General features: G+C 41.5%; 1 protein-coding gene across 4 annotated transcripts in view; it reads right to left on the reverse strand.

The window, feature by feature from the left end:
• TMEM185A (transmembrane protein 185A) overlaps window positions 1-15612 on the reverse strand; it is a 33422-nt gene extending 17810 nt beyond the window's left edge. For 2 of the 4 annotated variants that reach the window (XM_012467124.3, XM_012467120.3), the window contains exon 1: window positions 15339-15612. In XM_012467124.3, coding sequence (XP_012322547.1) covers window positions 15339-15376 — 38 coding nt within the window. In that variant the 5' untranslated portion in view covers window positions 15377-15612. The remainder of the gene's footprint in view (window positions 1-15338) is intronic. The other 2 variants (XM_012467122.3, XM_012467119.3) reach the window with 1 other exon arrangement.
• Window positions 15613-23038: the final 7426 nt, after the last annotated feature.

Here is a 23038-nt window from a genome sequence, read left to right on the forward strand (position 1 = left end):
TCACAATCTTGGATTAACATCCGAAAATCAGTTAACATCCTTCGTGGTATTAGTAGGCTGAAAAAGAAAAATCACATGATCATCTCAATAGTTGTGTAAAAAGCATTTGACATAATTTGCTACCTATTCAAGAAAAAAGCTTTAAACAAATTAGGAACAGAGAAGCATCTATGAAAAACCTATAGTTATAATGCTTAATGGTGAGAGAAGCAATACTTTCCCCTTAAGACAGGAAACACAGCAAGTATGTCCACTTCAACTTATCTATGCAAAATTGTACTAATGGTCCTAGCCACAACAATAACATAATAAAAAGAAATCAAAAGAATACAGTTTTGAAAGAAAGAAGTAAACCTGTCATTATCTACAAACAACATGATTTTCTGTGTAGGAAATCCTAAGGAATTTACAAAAGAGCTAGTAGATCTAATACGTGAATTTAATAAAATTATACAAGATAAAAGTACGAAAGTTAATACATTTCTATATATTAGGTATGACAAATTGGAAACAGAAATTTAAAAATATATATCATTTACTGCAACTTTCCTATAAATTTAAAAGTATTCAAAAATTAAAAGTTTATGAAAAATCCACGATTTATAAATAACATCACAAATATAAAAAATGTAGGGATAAATCTAATAACATATCCGCAAAACCTATATACTGAAACCCACCAAACACTGGTAGGACTGTGGGGAACTTATAAACAACATAAATTTATTCCTCACAGTTCCAGAGGCTGGAAGTTGGAGATCAGGATGCCAGCATGGCTGGGTTCTGGGAAGGGTTGTCTTCTGGGTGGCAGATGGCAGACTTCTCATACCCTTCACATGGTGAAAAGAGAGTGAGCTAGCTCTCTGTTCTCTTCTTATAAGGGCACTAGTTCCAATCATGAGGGCTCCACCCTCACAACCTAATCACCTCCCAATGTCCCGCCTCCAAATACCATCATATTGGGGATTAGAGTCAATTTGTGATTTTTGAGGGGACACATTCAGTTCATAACTGCCATAAAAATTAAAGATCTAAATAAATGCAGAAATATACTGTGTTCATAGATTAGAACACTCAATACTGTTAAGATTTACATCCTCCATGTACTAGTTTCCTATGGGTGCTGTAACAAGCTACCCCAAAACTGATGACTTAAAATAGCACACATTTATTATCCTAAGGCCAGAGGTCCAAAAAGGGTTTCACTGGGCTAAAATCAAGATATCAGCAGTACTTATTCCTTCTGGAGATTTTAAGGGAGAATCTATTACTTGTTTTGTCCAGTTTCTAGAGCTGTATTCCCCTGGCTCATGGCCCCTTCCTCTATCATCAAAACCAGCAGCATAAAATCTTCCAATCTCTCTCTGCTTCCATCACACTGCCTTCTCCTCTTAATATTATCTCCCTCTTTTAAGACCTGTGATTGACTGCATTTATTGCCCACTTGGATAACCCCATCATCTTAAGATCTTTAACAGGTTCCATGGAAGTGCATATCTTTGTGGGCCATGATTTAGCCTATCACACTCACCAAATTAACCAAATTATTTTAAAGACTCAATCCAATCCCAATGAAAATTGGAAGCCAGCAGGTTCTTCTGTAAAACAGACCCATACTTACAGAGTCAGTTAATTTTCCACAAAGGTGCCAAGGCAATTCAACGGAGAAACAATGTTTCAATAAATGGTAGAACAACTGGATAAATGAGGAAAGTACACCTTGACTCTTAACCTCACAACATACACAAAAATTTATGTGAAATGGATCATAGACCTAAATGTCATAAACAAAACTACAAAATGTCCAAAACACATAGGAAAAAAAATATTTGCAACCTAGGATTAGGCAAACATTTCTTAGATGGGATATGAAATTGGACTACACCAAAATGAAAAACTCTTACTCTTTAAAAGATACATATCATTAAGAAAATGACAGCCAAGCCACAAACTGGGAGACCATACTCTGAAACCTTGTTTCTGACAAAGTACCTGTATCCAGTATATAAAAAGGACTTTTGCAGCTAAAAAAATAAGTGAACAACCTGATTAAAAATGGCCAAAAAATTCAGAGACATCACATCAAGGAAGGTATACAAAAAGCAAATAAGCACACAAAAAAATACTATTTTCAGGTGTTAGGACAATGCAAATTAAAACCACTATGAGATAAGATTACGCACACACTGTATCTCTTATATATGCTGGTGGGAATGTGAAATAGTACAGCCACTTTAGAAAATACTTCAGAAGTTTCTTATACAGTTAAGTGTATACTTAGACTCTATGGCCCAGCAATCCCACATCTAAGTGTTTTACTCAAGAAAAAGGAAAATATATGTCCACACAAAAACTTGTATTCAAATATTCAAAGAAGCTCTATTCATAATTGCCATTGGTGACAACTCAGATATCCATAAACTGTTGAATGGTTAACCCAATTTTGGTATGTCCATTCAATGGAATACTAATCAGCAGTAAAAAGGAACAAACTATGGATGAAAACATCAACACTGATGAATCTAAAATGCACTATAAGTCAAATAATTCAGATTGAAAACCCAAGATATTGTACAATGCTACTTATCTGACATTCTGGAAAGGGCAAAATTCTAGACACAGAAAACAGATCAGTGCAGTTACAGATAAGGAATAAAAGCTTAGATGTTAAGTAATTTGTCTAAGAGCTCAGATTAGGGAGTCAAACCATTTGACTCCAAAATCCTTTTAATTGAGTATTATACTATACTGACTTTACACTGATAATTGAACATGTTTAGAAAAGCATCTGAATAAATATCCACTGAGCAGCTAACAGGTCTCCAATGGGGAAGATTAAGGATAGTCTTTTTACTCTTTTGCTTATGATATCTGAGTTTTCCGTAAGGTATATGTACTGTTTTTGTACTATGAAAAATAACATAAGAAACTTCAATTGGAAAAAAGGGAGGAGAGTACTAAGAAGATGGGACCTACAGAATTAAACTCAGAAGCAAGCCCCCAAGATAGAAAACTACACTGGGAAGACCATGAGATTCAGAGGGGTTGCTAACAAAAATACATATAGCATCTTTGTGTCATAGTATTCTTACCCATAAAGTTAGGGTAATAATATGTACCTCATAAGGTGGCTGTGAATATAAGATAATGAGTATGATAAGTGCTTTGTATAAAGCACTTAATCAGTGGCTCTCAAAGTTTTTAGTATAAAAAATTTTGACATTTCTTTAGCTCTTAAAAAGGAATCCTTTTCAGTCTTAAAAATTACTGAGGATCCCAATGAGCTCTTGTTGATATGAGTTATCCCTACTGATATTTAATATTTCTGATACAGTGGTTATTTTAAAAAAATCTACTCTTTAAAGGTAACAATAAACACATTAAGTACAGACATAAATAACATTATTTTTAAAAAATTCTAAAACCAATACAAATTTAGTGAGTGGCAGCACTGTTTCTCTAGTTTAGCAAAATTTTAAATGTATGATTTCATAGAAGACACCTAGATTCTAATATCTACATTTATATTCATTCTGTTGCAATACATTGTTTTGGTTCAAGTATACAAAGAAAATCTGGTCTCAGAGAGATGTTTGAAAAGAACTATTAGTTAGAAAAGAACTATTTTAATAGCTCTTTCAGATAATGGTAGATATTCTTCAACAGGACACCAAAACTCAACAAGTGGTAGTTTCTTAAAGGTTAACTGTGATGTGGAATCTGAAATCCTGTCAATGGACTTTTTGTACTGTGCTACACTGAAATCCACTGGTCTCTCTTAAATTTTCAATGACTCTTTTATCCCAGCATGATTGTATAATACAATGTAGGTCAACTGGAAAATATTGGTTCACTGAGTTATAAAGACCTTTCAAATGTTGACACATTTCATACACAATAGCAAAAAAAAAAAAAAAAAAAAAAAAAAGTCACACTATTTACTTACTATCTCCACTCACTTCATCAGAAATATTTTAAGTACCGGGAGGTTATCAAGCTCATGGTGGTAGATACAACTTTTCAAAAATTCTTATTTTCCCATGAAAGATCAAATTTTACCATTTACAAAAAATACCATGAGTTGTTTTCCTTGAAGGTTGCTTCTTGTATTTTCAAGAAAATGTCTGCCAAATACCATAACACAAATAACCACAGTCTTGACTGTCAGTTGTCCTTCCAAATGAAAATGATGTTCCATGAAAACAGCAGCTTTTAACTCAGGCACACACGTTTTTCCTTAAGTCAACTGTTGCACTTTAGCATAAGGCAGGTCTTTATGCACTCTTCACATTTCATCACATGGAATATTAAAATAGATGTGCATGCAGGGGTCAAGATTAAATGACATTAATATTTTTCTGGTTTATCAAGATACTCATAAGTGAAGCTGGCATTCTTTTTTAACTGCAAGTCCAGCATGTGGTGAAGAATCCAACAACAAAATACTAGTGCAGTTGGTGCCACTGTCCTAATTTGTGCTCAGGCACCTGCTGTTTGACCCATCACTTTAGCTCCACCAGTGCCAATGTCGACCAAGGCAAAGAATGTCTTAGTATTATAATTTTGACTTTGCAGATACCTGAAAATGGTCTTAAGGAACTCCAAGGTCTGTGGAAAACAGTGTGATAACCAGCATACTCAATACACATTAGTTAAATATTATTAATACTCAAAAACAAAAACAGGCTTTTACAAGTTGCTACAAAGAAAGAGAGAATTAACATTTAAAGAAGCCAAGATAAAAATGACTTCATCCATGACTTAGACTTTGAACAAGAAAAGGGCCTGTGTCCAGGTGGGGTGGAGCGGGATTCACAAGTTAATAGAAATGGAGTTATCACCACAAACACAGTACATAATTAGTAGAGGCAGAATTTTTCTCTCTAAAAGCAGAGGGGAATATTCCAAAATCTAAAAAAATCAGAACCAATTTGTCAACTACAGCCTGTGGCTACAAATATAATTACCAGAAACAATGGCCTTGAAAACAGAATATTTAAAAGAAATTAGTTGATTAGAACATTAACAAATGCTAAGATAACGACAGACACAGGATTCATATGTAACTTAGATAATATGGACAGGTAATTTTTATCCTAAAGGATTTCCAGACTACAATTAAAAAGTAGATTAGGGGGAGGGTAAATGCTATAAGCTAACTTCATTATCTTCTGTAAAACAATTTCCTTATTTAATAAAACAAAAAAAAGAGAAAGAGTAGTGGAACTAAAGAAAAGAGAAGTATCAAAATGTTTTAAATGTTGGAAAAGTGATTGTTTTATGTGGTTTTTGACATAATTTAAAGGAAACTTAAAATTTTATGTCTATGACATGAAAAATAGAAAACAAACTTACAAAAGGACAAATAATAGCACAAAAATGTAATTCATGATCCAAATACTAGGGTTAGAAAAATACACATGGGCTGAATGTTCTTTTATTAATTTCCTATTGCTGCCATTCAAAACTGCCACAAACCTAGTGGTTTAAAAAGCACAAACTTATTACCTTACAGTTCTGGAGGTCAGAGTCCAATATGGGTCTCACTGGGCTAAAGTCAAGGTATCAGCAAGACTATGCTTCCAAAGGCTCTAGAAGAGAATGTTTCTTTGTGTTTTCTAGCTCTAGAGGCTGCCACATTCCTTAGCTCATGGCCCCTTCCTCTATCTTCAAAGTCAACAATGGAGAATGCAGTCCTCCTCATACTCAATCACTCTGAACTCCTTTTCTGTCTTCTTCTTCTATATTTAAGGACCCTGTAATTACATTGGGCCCAGCCAGATAATCCACAATAATCTCTCTATTTTAAGATCAGCTGATTAGCAAACTTAATTCCATCTGCTACCTTAATTCCCCTTTGCCATGTTACAGAACATATTCCCTGGTTCCATAGATTAGGATGTGGACATACTTGGGGGGTCATTATTCTGCCTACCACAGCTCTATAAAAAGAAAGGTTACTTCCTAGATTAAAAAAGTAAATCTGTTACATTCAAGAGTCACACTGGTAACCAATGTTAAAAGCTGAACCAACTATAAGAAATCAGAGGACAGAGGTTTATCACGCCTAGATGAAGACAAGAGAAACAATTTACTATCTTTAAAATTAGATAAATTAGATTTTAAAACAAGAAGTATTAAAAGCTAAAAGGACTAATAAGGAAAACCTAAATAACAAAAATCTAACAACATGACCATGGAATATGGACATAATTTTACAATTTTTAATTTTTAAGAATATACGGAAATATTTTCATTGTGGGCTTCCTCGTGCTACTATTAAATCATGACAGATAAAACAGACAAAGTTCCTAGGGAAAATATGGAAATGAACACAAGAGTAGATTTAAAAAACAGCAAGGTTATATCAAGAGAATTAAGTAGCAGAACAAGAAAACACACTTTCTTTACATATATATAGCTTTTCCAGGGAGAAAAAAAGGAAACTTGGGGCAGCAATACACAATAAACACATATCTAATTTACAATTTTTAAAAATATCTGAGTGCCTGAAACGTGTGAGATATATAAAAAGGAGAAACAATTTCTTCCCTCAAGATGCTCAGGCTAATAGGAATAGAGGGAGATGATGTATCAACAAGTAACTACATATGGTAAACTAGGGGACTTGGAAGATTAATTTCTCTGGGAGAGCTGGGAAGAGAGGTGGAATCTGGGCAATGAGTTGGGAACAAGGAATTCCAGACAAAGGGAATAAGATGTTTTCCAATCTTTTAAAAAAATTTTATTTTTATTTATTATGGATACAAAACAGTTGTATATATTTATGGGATACGTGTGATATTTTGATGCAAGCATACAATGTGTAATGATCAAATCAGAGTAACTGGAATATCCATCACCTCAAACACTGATCACTTATTTGTGTTAGGCACATTTCAATTCCATTCTTTTAGTTATTTGCAAATATACATTATTAACTATATTTGCCTCTTGAGCTATCAAACACTAGGTTTATTCTATCTAACTGTATTATTGTATTCATTACCTATCCCTTCTTTATCCTCCCCTCTCCAATTACAGCAGACTGGAACACACAGAATACTTTCTATAAATCTTGGTGAGTAGGGTGCTGGAGAGACAGGAGAAAGGGCATTGTAGGGAATAAGTCAGAAGTTGGCTGCGGTAAGATGGTAGGGGAATTGGAATATCAAGGTAAAGTCCTTGAAATTTATTAACAGGTAATATGGGGCCACTGCAGATTTTCTCAACAAAAGAGTGACAGAAGATACACATGAGTGTGTAAAGTAGACTGTAATCAGTAGAGACCAGAGGCAGAAATTCTATACAATTTATAAGAGACTGACAAAAAATGGATCATTTTCAATACTGATTTGTTAAACAGTTTAGTAGAGTTGATGAGATTTTTTGCATGCATTTAATTTAAGCCTCATGTGCCTCATGAGCAAAATGCAGATATCTCTATTAGATAGTGCTAGGGATTTAATAACCTATCAGAAAACATTCATTGCAGGACTTGGCACCAAACAGTTAACTAGATCAATGTTAATTTCCTTCCTTAAATAATGATTAAGTCAAGGATAAAAGAGAACACTATTACAGAATATTTAATATATTACTAAAATGTAACTGAAACACAAAAACACCTGGGCAGCTGCCAAGCAAAACTCAAGAGAAAATGTGTTCACTTCAAAAGTTTAAACAAAAGTAGAAAACAAAGAAAAAAAAAGAGGCAAAAGAAAACTAGTAAACTGAGTTTCTAGGAAATTTGAGGAAAAAAGCCAAAATACAGAAATAATAAAACTAAAAGTAGAAATATAGATACAAAAATGAAACTTATCAGTAATCCTAACAGCTGGCTTTTTCTGGCACATATACACCATGGAATATTATGCAGCCATCAAAAACGATGAGTTCACGTCCTTTGTAGGGACATGGATGAACCTGGAAACCATCATTCTCAGCAAACTGACACAAGAACACAAAATCAAACACCGCATGTTCTCACTCATAGGCGGCTGTTGAACAATGAGAACACATGGACACAGGGAGGGGAGCACTACACACTGGGGTCTGTTGGGGAGAAATAGGGGAGGGACAGTGGGGGGTGGGGAGTTGGGGAGAGATAGCATGGGGAGAAATGCCAAATATAGGTGAAGGGGAGGAAGGCAGCAAATCACACTGCCACATGTGTACCTATGCAACAATCTTGCATGTTCTTCACAAGTACCCCAAAACCTAAACTGCAATTAAAAAAAAAATTAAACTACAAAGTTGATCAAATAAAACAAATTAATATAATCAGAAAGTGCAAAAGATGTAATTCATACAAACTCCTAGTTGGGGAAAGGAAGAATAATATCTTAACTATATAAATATATTTGGAAGCAAAGTCTAAAAGGTGACTGCATATCCAAAAGAAAATATCAAGCCTGATTTGCAAGAGAATATACAATATTAGGCAAATAATACAGTGATAAGAAAATGTATTTAAAAAATAAGTCACAGTTGTAGCCTAAACTACTTTGAGTTACTTTTCAAGAAACATTCAGACCAGAGTCCAAGTATAAAAATAGACTGCTTATCCGCAAACCTGGGAGAAGTGGGAGGTTCCAGTTTAACATTAATCACTACTTAAAATTCACTTTTCCAGTTACACTTTTAGAATGGATTTATGCCACTCTCATTTGAATCTGTAGTGTTAGTATATGATGAATCACTAAGTAGTGTTATCTGAGCCAAAGCTAGTGTCCTCTCTAAATTATATGGAGCTTTCTGCTCAGGCTCAAATTCCCTCTCTCTCCACTTTGCAGGGTTAGGAGAACAGGTAAGGAGAAAAGGAAGAAGGGAGGAAGAGAGAGAATATACATAGCAAAGGGATGATAACTCTGAGTGTAAATGTTCTAGTATCTGTTTTCTGCATATCATAAGAATGCAGCTGGACTCTTTTTAGACCTATCAGTTTTTTTCCATTGGAAGCTGCTGGCTTCACTGGAGCATGTACATGCACATTAACACGTGCCTGCATGCACGCACACACGTGCACCCACACACAAACTCTGGATGGCACATCCCAGTCTATAGCTTGAGAGAATGGCTGCAAATGACAACCTGACATTCTCACAAACTATCAAGGGAATTGCCCCTCTTACACTCAGCAGAACCTTATTAACCAAATTTAAAGTCTTTTAGTGGAGATTTTAACTGGTTTTATTAGACAAAAAATGTTTAAGAGCATCTAACCAGTAGATATAAAAAAGCACAAAAGCCAAATAAAAGCAGAGCCCAAGCCAGTAGGAAGATCTACATTTAAGTTCCTCAACTGCCATTCATCAGCGGTGTGGTTTTCCCCTAAGTCTGCTTCCTCATCTGATTCCTCATATATTGATTCATTAAGACAAGGGTATGTGAAAGCACTGTGTAAACAATACATTTCACCCATTCTAGCTTTAGCAGTATTATGAAAGACAAAAGTTCTGCCAATTGTAGGTAACAATCTCATTTAGCAATCATTTTTGTCACTATTAAGTCAGAGCTGACAAAGTATGAGTCTCCAGTTATAAAGAACCTATCTCTGGAGTTTGAGGCTTTTGTCTTAAATTCCAGTCACCTTGTACAAGTATGACATATCATGCAAAGTAATTAGAAACCCCAAGCTCTATATTTTTTTAAAAAAGCTTATCTTCTGGAGTCCTAGGAAAATATCTAAAACTCCTTCAATCCACTGTCTCTCTTGTGCAACAAGGATTTCCCAGTGGTACATGTCTATTTGTACTCAACATCCACTCATTCAGCACCTAATTCAGCATCTCCGAATCCTAGCCCTCAGAGAACACAGCTAAGAACAATGTGTGTGTAAATATCAAGTCATAGGAATGATATTTTTAAAACTGGAAATTACACATTCAAATGAGATTTCTCTCCTTTAACCAGTCCCCTTGGGAGGCAATGCACTAATTCCAATGGTACTTCATTATTCAAACCATCTTTGAAGCTTTCTTCTTGGAAGCACCTTGAGATCCTGCAGTCTGATCTTTTGACTATCCCAAATGGTGCTAAATTTTCACTGAGGGTGGATTCGAATTTTGGAAATGGTGAATAGTCACTCAGAGCCAAGCTTAGTGAATAAGATGTGTGATCAAACTAGATGGAACTATTTTGGTTGAAAATGTTAAATGATCATAAAGCAGTGAGATGTATCCTCTTATGTGATATGTAAATTGACTTTAAAGGGAATTCCAGATGAGTAACAAGGAGTATGAACATGGAATAGGTTTATACATTCCCTTTCCCCAATTAATTTCTTTGAATGACAACACTCATTTGGATGTATAAGCTCCAGTAAGAGGTTTGTTTTGTTTAATCACCTACAATTTGCAAATAGAAGGGTCCTTAGTATACTGGATCTACAATGTCATGGGGGAAAGGGATTGTCACTTAACTAGAAACATGGCATGGCATGCAGGAAAGAGCACAGGTTTTATGGGACTGACCTGGATTAGAATCTTAACTTGGGATTCTTCCTGCCTGTGCGACTTCAGGGAAGTCACAAGCTGTCAAGACTTTAAAATAAGTCTGATATCTAATTTTGCAGGGCTGTTGTAAAGATTATGGATAATGGGTGCACTCAAGAAGTCACAGCTATTATTAACAACATCAGTAAAATCAAGACCATTTCCTGACTGTAGGTGGCTTGAGAGTACAGAACAACAGATAAACATCGTCACTTGAGCGGTGAGTAGTTCACTGACAGTACTGACAGTACACTCATGGATTGGATACTGCTTTGTTAAAAACAATAATCTGTAAAGAATATTTGCAGTAACTAAGACTACATATTTAATTCACACGACACATGTCATCTGCAGTGCTCCTATCACACGGACCTCTTCGCTGCTTGAACATACCACGTACTATCACGACCCCATGCCTTTGCATACTTTGTCCCTTCTGAGATACCCTTCCTGCTCTCTGGTCTGGTGACAACCCTACAATTCTAGCTCAAAGTCTGGCTCAAAAGACTAGCTCAATTCAAAATCTAGCTCAAGAAATTCCATTTGACCCAGCAATCCCATTACTGGGTATATATCCAAAGGATTATAAATCATTCTATTATAAGGACACATTCACACGAATGTTCATTGTAGCACTGTTCACAATAGCAAAGACTTGGAACCAACCCAAATGCCCATCGATGACAGACTGGACAGGGAAAATGTGGCATATATACACCATGGAATACTATGCGGCCATAAAAAACGATGAGTTCATGTCCTTTGTCAGGACATGGATGAACCTGGAAACCATCATTCTCAGCAAACTGACACAAGAACAGAAAATCAAACACCCCATGTTCTCACTCATAGGTGGGTGTTGAACAATGAGAATACATGGACACAGGGAGGGGAACATCACACACTGGGGTCTGTGGAGTGGGGGGAACTAGGTGAGGGACAGTGCAGGGTGGGGAGTTGGGGAGGATAACATGGGGAGAAATGCCAGATACAGGGGATGGGGAGGAAGGCAGCAAACCACATTGCCATGTATGTATCTATGCAACAATCTTGCATGTTCTTCACATGTACCCCAAAACCTAAAACGCAATAAAATATATATATTAAAAAAAAAAAAAGTCATTTCCACTACAGTCTCTTCCCTGCATGCTCGAGACAGAATTAGTGGCCCCGCCATTTGTACTTCCAAGACATTTGGTTCCTGTCTCTGTAATGCCTCATACTCTATTGAATTCTTATTTCCCTTTCATTTTTGCTTCTTCCACTAGGCTTACACATTGAGAAGAGGACTATATTCCATTGATTTGTGTACTTAGAGCACCTAGTACCTCACTTGGCACGAGGTAGGAACCTAGGAGATGTTTGATGAATCAATGTTCTAAATATACTTTGTAAATAACTGCTGGAAGACAGGTAACTGCCTTTAGTGAACTATATTACCAGCAATCGCATTCCTTTTTCCTGACTTCAAACAAGAGACAAGATAACTTACATAGACTCCAGAATGTCTTCTGAATATGGAACATATAGAAGTTTCCAAACACTACTGATCCCATCAGTACCCCGCGGCCACATGATGGAACCCCCAGAACAACATTTCTCAGCCTTTGTTCCAGTCTAGCACACCTGAGGGATATACCATACTCCCATCAGGAGCTCACCACAGATGACTAAGAAGGCCCAGCAGAGTTCTCTCACAGCCTTCCAGTGCCACATGGCTGTCAGAGTGGAAGGGCCTTCTCTGAACCAGCAACTCCATCAAAGTAGCAGAAAATTTCAAGGCTCCATGGTGTGTGCAGGGAGCCCACCGAATGCTGCCTACTCCCAGATTCCTACCACCCAGAATGCCTCGGAATCGGTTTGCCTATTCTAAGAATAGGGCTCTTTCACTGTTAGGAAGCCTTAGGCATTCAAGGAAGGACTTCTTTGTGGGTCCAGTACATCTGTTTCAGCACATCTTAACCTGCATAACTAAAAAGCAATTATGAAAAGAAGTTCATGATCAGCCAGTCCTGTGCCAGATGGAAACAGGCAGAGGGTCACCTAGCAGCCCTGCACATCTGACTGTTGACACTTGTGAATCATTCTCTGTCACTGCAGTTTCCAGAGCTTTGTCAATGCAGCAGTGGGTTCAGATTTATCAAGATCCAAAAGGCTGGAAAGGGGATCTAGAGCCATGGCCCACGCCTTGGGACCTACCAAACCATAAAAGTGACTATTTCTGTGACAAAGACATAATCTGCAAAGTAAAAACAGCCATATTCTGCCTTAGTGCCACATTCTTTCTCATCTCTCCAATGGAATGGCTGCACTCTGAAGGTGGGAAGAGGGTGAGAAGAAAGAGAACGAGACCACAGACCACCAGGAAAGCAGGGATTGAAAGCAGCAGTTCTAGATTTCTCTTATAGATTCTGGAGAGTTATTCACTTATTCATCCCACAGATATTTATTGAGCCAGGTACTAATCCAGGTATGCAGGCTATAATACTGACACAGTCACGGCCTTGACCCCATGGAGCTTTAAGTTTAGTAGGGGAGGCGGGTATTAATCAAATAAGCACACAGACAAATACAAGGGTACAAATATGCACTATGATGGAGGAGTAGTGACTACTACAGGAATTGCAGAAACAGGGAGCAGTAGATCTGTGAGGGAAGTAAGGAGAGCTTCCCTTAGCAAGTACCAAGTGAGGATAAATAGGAGTTCATTAGGTCTGGAGGAAATGAAAAGAGAAGGAAACATTCCTGGCAAAGAGAACAGTGTGTGACAACCTCCTGGGATAGGAAGGAGATGTTGAATTTGTTTAAAATTACATGAAACACTACCAGCTAAAAACCAAATCTGATTTACCAACAATACCTGGCCAATGTCTTCTTGAAATATCTAAGATTAAGGAACCCACTACCTCTAGCAACACAGAATCAGGAAAATGGCACAGTATAGAAAACCTTTAAATTTTTCAGGTAGAAATACATTTTAATCCAGGTAGAATTAAGATATTGATAAATATGTTGATAATTACTACAAATCTGTTTAGATACCAGGTATTTCACTGTAATTTCATATATTAATTTTTTGGAGGAAAGGGCTAAAGGAAAAAATGCTTAAAGGTAGTATCAGTGCAGCACTGTTTTGCTTTGGCAACTCTGTTAGCCTGTTTGATCACCTGAGGCAGTTTCTTATGGCTTCTGAATTATATGTCACCTTGCGAACAAGTTATGTAGCTTTCTGTTTGTAAACCAGTCTGTAATCAATTATGAATTGGCCTCCCTACCCTTCTGAGAGATTATACTCATTCTACAGATAAAACAATAGATAAGTGAGTTGCCCAAGGGCACAAAACAATTCAGCTTTTACTTATCTTTCTTATCACCATCTCCAAACAGAAGATACACATGGCTTGTCTAGCTACAGCAACAACCCTACTACCCTGCAGACCATTCCTAACCCCAGATGCAGCAGAGGAAGGTACTGCAGTTACTTCTGTTAAGGCCAACAATGATAATGTCTGCGCTGTGTTAGGGACACTGGCACTCCAGACCAGAACATGAACTCAAAGTGGAATAAAAGCACCTAGAAAGTCACAATGACTCACAAGTTAAAATGTCACCATCCCTAGGGAGACTGCATACTTAACATACAAACACTCCCCTAAGACTTCCTTTCATCCTCAACAAGCAGCCAAGACAGTCGTCCCCATAGTTGGCCCCCATAGTACAGCAAGCACAGTACCGTAAGACATCTTAAGTGCACAAGCCCTTCTTCACCCCTTGGCTGAGACTGCCAGCATCTAAAGCACCTAGCATAGGTTACAGTATACAAATGTTTACTGAGCACATGTCTTCCCAACTAACAAAGAAGGGAAACTTAAGAGATCAGTTAGGCCAACTTCTTATTTTACAGAAAGGCCAAAGAAGGGCAGAGAATCATCAAGTTACATATGGCCTGGTCTCCAATCCAAGTCTTTGGGCTCAGTGTAGTTCCACAGACATTTTATTTGTGCCTACTGTTTGCCAGATACGGTGGGTGGGAGGCGCTGGGGACACTAAGATGTGCAGGAGATGGGCTCAGCTTCAGGGAGCTCACAGCCTGGGGGAAGAGAACAGTTACAGAACAGTCGAGCAGGACAGGCGCTTGAGTCCTTAGCCAGTGCTTTCTCCACACTGTGCACTGGGTGTTCCCCATCGGGAAAAGGACAGCAATATCTACTTCCTGCAAATAAACTTGTAGTGAAGACTGATGAGAAAATGCGTATGGAAAATGATCAGGCTCACCCTGAAATGCATTATATAAGGTATTGCCATACCCTGACACTGACTCCAGGGATTCAACAATGTTTCAGGTATCCGTTCAACAAAGAAGCCAACAAGCAAAGGATGGGCATACATCCAAGGAAAACCCCAAGGGCTGCAAGGAACTGGAGGAAACAGCTGGGGTGGGGGTAGGGGTGCTGGGTCAAGTGAGACGGCCAGATGCGGAGAATGGAGGACACGCAGCGGGGCAGAAGAGGATGGAACCGAGAGAAAGAAGTTGAGACAGCAATGAGGGAGAGCAAGCGGAGAGGAATGGGGTTCCCTTGGGGCACGACGAGTCTCCCGGCCAGGCCCTTCCGGCTGCGGCCGGGCAGGGGCTGAAAGCACCGGGCACTGGAGGAGGAAGAGGGCGGGTGCCGAGGCCGACTGTTTTGCCTGGGAGCCGCTTGCACCCGCAGAGAAGCTCAGGCAGGCGCCCGGGTCTTCGGGCTGCAGCATCTCGCCCGCCGTGCCTCCCCGGAGCCGAACACCAGCCTGCGCCCGAGCCCGTAGCGCGGACTCCTGGGGGCGCCAACGCCGCCGCCTCACCTCGGGTTGAAGTCCTGGAAGAGGCCCCTCAGGTTCATGGCGGAGAACTTCACCGCGGCGTCCTCCTCCCCCGCAACCCGTGCTGCACAGCTTGCGCCTTACAGCGGGTTCATGGCGCCAGTGCCAGCCGCGTCCCCACTGCTGCTCCCGCCACTGCTACCGCTGCCGCCGAAGCCGCCGCCGAAGCCGCCGCCGAAGCCGCCGCCGCCGCCGCCGCCGCCGCCGCCGTCGCTGCCACCGCTGCTGCCGCCGCCGCCGCCGCCCCAAGAAACCTGAACCACCGCTCCCCGCCCCTCCTTCCGGGCTTCCGTACGGAGGCCGCGCATGCGCTCGGAGCCCCGTCCAGAGCGCCCCGGGCAGAGAGGCCGCTGGCCCTGTGTCTGCACCCGGCTGGCGGAGGAGACCCCAAAGTACCTGGAGGCTGGGAGTGAGCAGGAACTCAAGGAAGATGATGCTGACGGGTTGAAGGCCTGCAGGGAGGGAGTGCGCCGCCCAGGAGTCTGGCGGGCAGGACTTGGCAGACATCTGTCACCTTGGCCCGCGCTGCCTTCTGGAGCTTTTCCCTGGTGATGACTGAGCCCTGGGAGTAGTGACAACGAGTGAGATGTTACATTTTGGCGATGTTATCCCAGGCTTCACCTGTCAGATCTGTCAGCGACTCCAAAGTTTGGGTCCCAACTTCCCTTCCAGTTCCCAAGGCAACATGTCCAGATATGCTGGCTATTCAAAACTCAAGTTACCTAGCACGAAAATCACTTACTCCCAACTGCCTTGCCCTCCTGGGTTCCCTTTTTCCCTTGGCAGCAGGCCTATTCGTAAGGGATATTCAAGCTGAAGACGTGGAAATCATCGTGACTTTCCTAACCCAGTTCAGAGCCTCCTTGGATCCTGTCTAAACTTTGTGGTCACTTCACACCTGGCCTCTGCCTCCACGCCAGGCTGCCCTACTTCCAAGTGCCAAGTTCATCTTCCTTAGGCAAGTCGACATCTTTGAGTCTCAGTTTTCTCTCTGCAGAATGGAAATGATAAAAACCTATTTTCTAAGCGTGTTAGGAAGATTAAGTGAGACAGTGTGCATAACACACTCCCTGGTACATGCTAGGTGTTCAAAGAATGCTGTTGCTATCTGGTACTCTTTCAGGTGCCTACCTCCGCAAGGATTTTGTTTGCTTTTGAAATCCAAGAGCAGGACAAGCTCATAGCAGATGACCGAGTTTACCATCTTCACTTCGGGCAGATTTAAAGTTTTCATGAGCACAGCAATGCCTTAAACATTAGTCTAGTATCATTATGGATAGTAGTCATCCTTTGTTGCAATAGCAGAGTTTCACAAATGACGATTTTATACTGTTTAGCCCCAAGGGCAGCTTGAGAGGATCACAATTACGAGTCATACTTCGCCTTGATGCATCACCTTTCTTAGAATGTGAAAACTTTCCATAAGTGGTAATTAAGCTTCCTAACACCCACTGGGGAATGGATATTATTATACAAACCGATTTTAAGGATGAGTATTCCAATCAAGTTTTCATCTGCTGAAGCACCAGGACCTTGTCCCAGACTTTCTGGCCCAGCTTCCTTGCCCATCCTCTGGGTAAAGTCCAATGTGTAGCCCAGAGGAGGTTCTCAATGAGCACTCAAATACAGATGAGGAACTAAGGCAGAGAGAAGCTTGTGTAATAGGCCCTAAGCCACCCAGCAAGTAAGGGTGGAAGAGTACAGATGCAACACAGCGTCTAGCTGAACCTGCATCCCACACAATTAGAAAGAGGTGCTTGCCAGTGGTCTTAGTGAACAGCACCATCTTCATTACCAGTGACTGTGCCCCAAGCAGGCATGAGGAGATGGCCTGTCAGTTCAGACACTTGAATAAGAGGCACTATTGGCCTTTCAAGAGCTTCATAGATAGAGGCCAGGCAGGCTCCTCAGAGTCCAGAGCCTTGAGGGCAGATGCCACTTTAGTGAGATTCCCAGGCAGTGCTGGAGCTGAACCGCTGCTCTGCAGGCCCACAAGTTCAATTTTAGCCGTTCTCCCAGAGTTGGCCAGGCCTGTGGAGCCATCTAGCAAAGGCAACAGGGCACTGACACACAAATTACTTGTCACTGTATTCTTTTGCTCTGACAAGGTAAATTGCCAAGAGGAGCATATGAACCTGTCTGTGAGGAAAAACAGGAAGAACTGGACTATCCCAAGGCCTCACATCCCCAGTCTTCAAGAGGTGGATTACCTGGACTGCCCCAACTACACTGGAAGCCCAGCCCTGTACACTACTGGTGCTTTCATGGAAGAAAAAGAAAACAGCCAGAAACCAGATGTCCACCTGGTCCTCTCTCCAGCAAGTGCAGAAGACCCTACTGACAATTGGCTGCTCACCTCAGAGACCTCACTCAGTGTCCCACCCTAGATGGAGGTCCAAAGCCTCAGTTACCTGGGTAGACAGACCCACGAGTAATCCTGACATTAAAGAAAGACCCTGGGCCATATGCAGGCACCAGGAGTGTTGGGAAGCTTAATTACCACTTATGAAATGTTTTTACATTCTCAGAAGAAAGGTAATAGATACATCAAGGCTAAATATGACTAGTGGAGAAGATGACACCCCCATCTTCTCCACTAGCAGAGCCTGACTTTATCTTTTCCTTGACTTGCTACAAAACTCCAGGGCTATCTTACTAGGGGCTCCAAGCATTCTTCACTCAAAGGCCAGAAATGGCTCTGGATTGTAAAAGCATGATCCCCAAATAAGCCAGAAAGCATATTCTTGTGACTTTGGGGTGGGCTTAGGTTACAATATTCCAGAAGCATCGGTTTATATCTGACCATGGTTTTAAAGGCTAACTTGGATTTTTACCACCCTTCTGATAAGTTGGTGGCTTGTCCAATTCAATATTCACATTGGCTCCAATGTGATGGTATAGAGGGTAGACCTCTGAAGAGCAAGGCCCTGGTGAAGAGAATCATGGTGCGTTTAGACACTTGGATTGGGGAGACCTGGCATAGGGGAAGGAAGTGGCTGCGGACCAGCTCTCCACACTACCGAGGCTCCTTCCCTGGCTGCAGCAGTGAAATGGAGAGAGTGTGGAATTAGTAGATTTGATCTCAACACCAGCTTCACCCTTGCTCCAGTGGAGGGAGGGCCAGCTGGGATCCAGTCCTGGACAAGGCCTATGGGACTATAAAGAGCTTCTGAGAGATCATATTGACACTTTCTTTAGCCAGGAAACATGGAGGCGCCAGCCTGCAAGGCTTTCTCAGCCTGAAATTTCCCACCTTAAGTTACCTAAAGTCCACACTTTGAATGCCACCAATTAGAGAATTGCTGAAAATGCTGGGAATTACTCCACCTGCAGAATGGAATCTCCTCCTTCCTGAGAGAACCCTTTGTTTCTGGCGACTTTAGCTTGACTTGAATACACATCTGAGAGCTCCCTGTGAGGTGGGTGGGTCTGGAGTCTAGACCCAGTGGTTTGGTTAAATACGGAGCTAGATTTAGGGACTTGGAGAACTGGAGGAGGAGATTAGGGGGAGGAGACCAAAGGGACCACAGAGGCAGTAACTATAGTTCTGCTTGCACTTGCAGTGACCCCATGGCCTTCCAGAGCCCAGAAGAAGCCACTTTCCCAGGGAGGCTTCCCTCAGGTAGGCAAACTACAGTTACTGAGAGAGAAGAGGGAGGGAGGACAGTCCCAAAGCCCCAGTGGACCTCCTGTTACCCAGGGAAGCCCTGGAAGTAGGTGGTTTATATCATCCCTCATGGAGCAAGCTTCCTACTAAGGGAAGCAGGGGCCATTTCCTGTTGGAAGGCAGAATGGGGAGCCTGTGCCTGGGCCTGCAAACCACCACAGTATCCCTGTGCTTCTCCTCTGGACCTCTCCTGATGCCAGGGTTTCCAGGAAGCCTTCCCAGCTGTGATACTCTCCTCCAGTGTGCTGTGTATGCAAAGCCCAGGTCAAGTGCACGTAGCCAAGCACACAGGACAGACAAAAAGGCCCATGCTTGCCAAAGGTCACCAACCAGCTGCCCACATGATTCCTTTTTCTCCCTGTTCCCAACCTGCTCTCCTTCCTGAGTCTCCACTCACTGCTGGTCTTTTTCCCTTTGTGTTTCCACATTGGATTTCTGACACATTCCTCTGGGCCCTCTGCCCTAATTAATCAGATGCCCTCTTCCTCACCTTGCCTTCCCCTAATGGATCCTTTCAGTGTGGGTAGCCTGTAACCTTAACTCCTTCAGTCGCATTCATCTGACATATGTTTTCCAGAGTGTCTGCTTTGTGCTGGGCGCTGTGGAAAGCACTGGGAACACACATATATGAATAATGAAAACACAGCATAGTGCACAATAAGCATCGGGGATGTGGGAACGGCTGAGCTGAATCTGAAAGGAAAAATAACATTTCAGGCTAGGAAGAGAGGAAATGCAGTTCCAGGCAGAGTAAACAACAGTTGTGAAAGCACAGAAGTCAGTGAGTAGAGGCAGGTGCAGCTTTTGGAGAACGATGTTGTCTGCAACCACCTCACCGCCCCACTCTGCCTACAAGCAGCTGTGCATGTGCTTTCTCAGCTCTCTGTGCTTGGACAACTCATGCTTCCCACTACATCCCTGCATCCTTGGATCCTGGTATGCAGTAGGTGCTCAGGCAAAGATGATGAAATGAATGCTGATGCTGGACAGTCACAGGGTACTAACAAACAAGCAGTTCTTCTTCCCTTGCCTCAAACCAGGCAACTCATGTCTACAGGAACAATGATCCTTTCTTTCCAAGTTTCTAATAGCTGCCAGCATTATCTGTGGGTACACATACTCCCATTTTCCTACAAATCATTGACATATTGAGGTTTTTTTTGTGTCTTATTATAAAACAACTTATACCATGCTTGCACAGTTCTAGGATGTGAGATGAACCATCTATTTAATAACATTTTCAAGGGAAAAACCCTGCATGAATCAATGTACTTATGCATCTTAAGATCTATACTCTTTCATAAATATCACCATGTACAGGAGAAGGTGCATCTTAGATATTCAGCAGTAATTTCTCCATCTTATTGATCATAAGAAGTTCTACTTTGGGCCATCTTATTGTAAGGTTGGCTGCCTCGCGGGGCGTTCGGACACGCCCCCTCCCCTCGCGGGGCGTCCGGACACGCCTCCTCCCCTCATGGGGAGTTCGGACATGCCTGCCTCCCTTGCCGGGAGCTCGGAAACGCCCCCCTCCCTTGCCGGGAGCTCGGACACGCCTCCTTCCTTTGCCGGGAGCCCGGGAAAAAAGCCCCATCAGGACATACCTGATACCATTTTGTCCCATCCAGGCTCCACTCCCTGCCTACTATTTTGTTTCATCCGGGTCCCACTCCCCTCCATTTTGTCCCACTCACCTTGGCCACAGCCAATCGGACGCCTCCACTCCATATAAAACCCCGTGCCTGAGAGGAGTCTGCGCGACTTCTCCGGCCCCTCCTGTCGGGCCGCAGAACCTCACCCGGGAGCCTGAATAAATTCCCTTGCATTGGATTATTTTCGTGCTGGCCTCAGTTTCTTCATTTCGTCCTCGGCGAGAACAGACCTTACACTTATAATCATTGTTATGGGTTGAATTGTACCATATAAAATATACCCTTCAATAGGCTGAAGTCCTAATCCCCAATACCTGTGAAGGTGACCTCACTGGTAATAGGGACTTTGCAGGTGTAATAAAGTTAAAATGAGGTCATTGGAGTGGGCCCTTAATCCAATATGACTGATGTCCTTGTAAGAAAAGGGAAAATGAAACACAGACACAAACAGAAGACAGCCATGTGAAACTGAAGGCAGAGACTGGAGTGATATTGCCACAGCCAAGGAACACCTGGGGCTACCAGAAACTGGAATAGGCAAGGACAGATCTTCCCCTAGAGCCTTCAGAGAAAGCACAACCCTGCCAACACCTTGATATTGGACACTGAACCTCCAGAACTGTGAGAGAATAAATTGGTGTTGTTTTATACCACACACTTTGTGGTACAATACTTTGTTATGGCAGTCCCAGGAAACAAGTGCAATCTTGTTATACGAGTGCTCTGAAGCTGTGCTATGGTTTGGTTTGGCTGTGTCCCCACCCAAATTTCATCTTGAATTGTAGTTCCCATAATCCCCACGTGTCATGGGAGGGACCCAGTGAGAGTTCGTTGAATCATGGGGGCAGTTACCCTCATGCTGTTCTTGTGGTATTGAGTCAGTTCTCCCAAGGTCTGATGGTTTTATCCGGGGCTTTTTCCCCTTTTGCTCAGCTTTTCTTCTTGCTGCCATCATGTGAAGAAGGATGTGTTTGCTTCCCCTTCAGCCACGATTGTAAGTTTCCTGAGGCCTCCCCAGCCCTGTAGAACTGTGAGTCAATTAAAACTCTTTTCTTTGTAAATTACCCAGTCTTGGGTATTTCTTCATATCAGTATGAGAATGGACTAATACACCCCATTTTTCAGATGAGGAAAGAGGCGGATCACTAGGGGTCAAGCATAGAAAAGGTGCAGCCAGAAGAACTGATCTTTTATAGTCTGTATTAGTCAGAGTTCTCTAGAGGGACAGATCTAATAGGATATATATGTGTGTGTGTGTGTGTGTGTGTGTGTGTGTGTATAAAGTGAGTTTATTAAGTATTAACTCACACAATCACAGGATCACACAATCACAGGATCACACAATAGGCTCTCCACAAGCTGAGGAGCAAGGAGACCCAGTCCGAGTCCCAGAATTGAAGAACTTGGAGACCAATGTTCGAGGGCAGGAAGCATCTAGCATGGGAGAAAGATGTAGGCTGGGAGGATAGGCCAGTCTAGTCTTTTCATGTTTTTCTGCCTGCTTTATATTCTAGCCATACTGGTAGCTGATTAGATGGTGCCCACCCAGATTAAGGGTGGGTCTGCCTTCCCCAGCCCACTGACTCAAATGTTAATCTCCTTTGGCAACATCCTCACAGACACACCCAGGATTGATACTTTGTATCCTTCAATCCAATCAAGTTGACACTCAGCATTAACCATCACATATTCTTACCCAAACCACTCAGGGGTGGCTTCCAGTTCATTATGAGTGCATAATTGTGTCCTCAGAGACATAATTCCTCTTCTGGCTGCTTTTCAGGATGAAATGCAGGAAAGGAAATTGGAAATATTATAGGCACAAGAGAAGTTTGCAGTTGACAAGTAGGTAACCCTAGGCTGATTTAAACCTTGAAAATGATTGTTTGAGCAGCAACTTTTAAAAAAATTTTCAATAGTTTTGGGGGTATAGTTGGTTTTTGGTTACGTGGATAAATTCTTTAGTGGTGATTTCTGAGATTTTGGTGGACCCGTCACCTGAGCAGGGTATGCTGTACCCAATGTGTAGTCTTTCATCCCTCACCCCTGCCCACCCTTCCCCCTGAGTCCCCGAAGTCCATTATATCATTCTTATGACTTTGCATCCTCTTAGCTTAGCTCTCACTTGTAAGTGAGAACGTATGATGTTTGGTTTTCTGTTCCTATGTTACTTCATTTAGAAAAATGACCTTGAGGTCCATCCAAGTTGCTGCAAAGGCCATTATTTCATTCTGTTTTATGGCTGAGTAGTATTTCATGGTGTATTTTCCTTGATGATTAGATGGCGATTACATTTAGGTTGATGTACATTTAAGTTGGATCCATATTTTTTTTTGCAATTGTGAATTGTACTGTTATAAACA

This window comes from Aotus nancymaae, unplaced genomic scaffold (assembly GCF_030222135.1).
Source record: "Aotus nancymaae isolate 86718 unplaced genomic scaffold, 86718_ANA_hifiasm-v0.15.2.pri h1tg000004l, whole genome shotgun sequence".
Taxonomy (NCBI): domain Eukaryota; kingdom Metazoa; phylum Chordata; class Mammalia; order Primates; family Aotidae; genus Aotus; species Aotus nancymaae.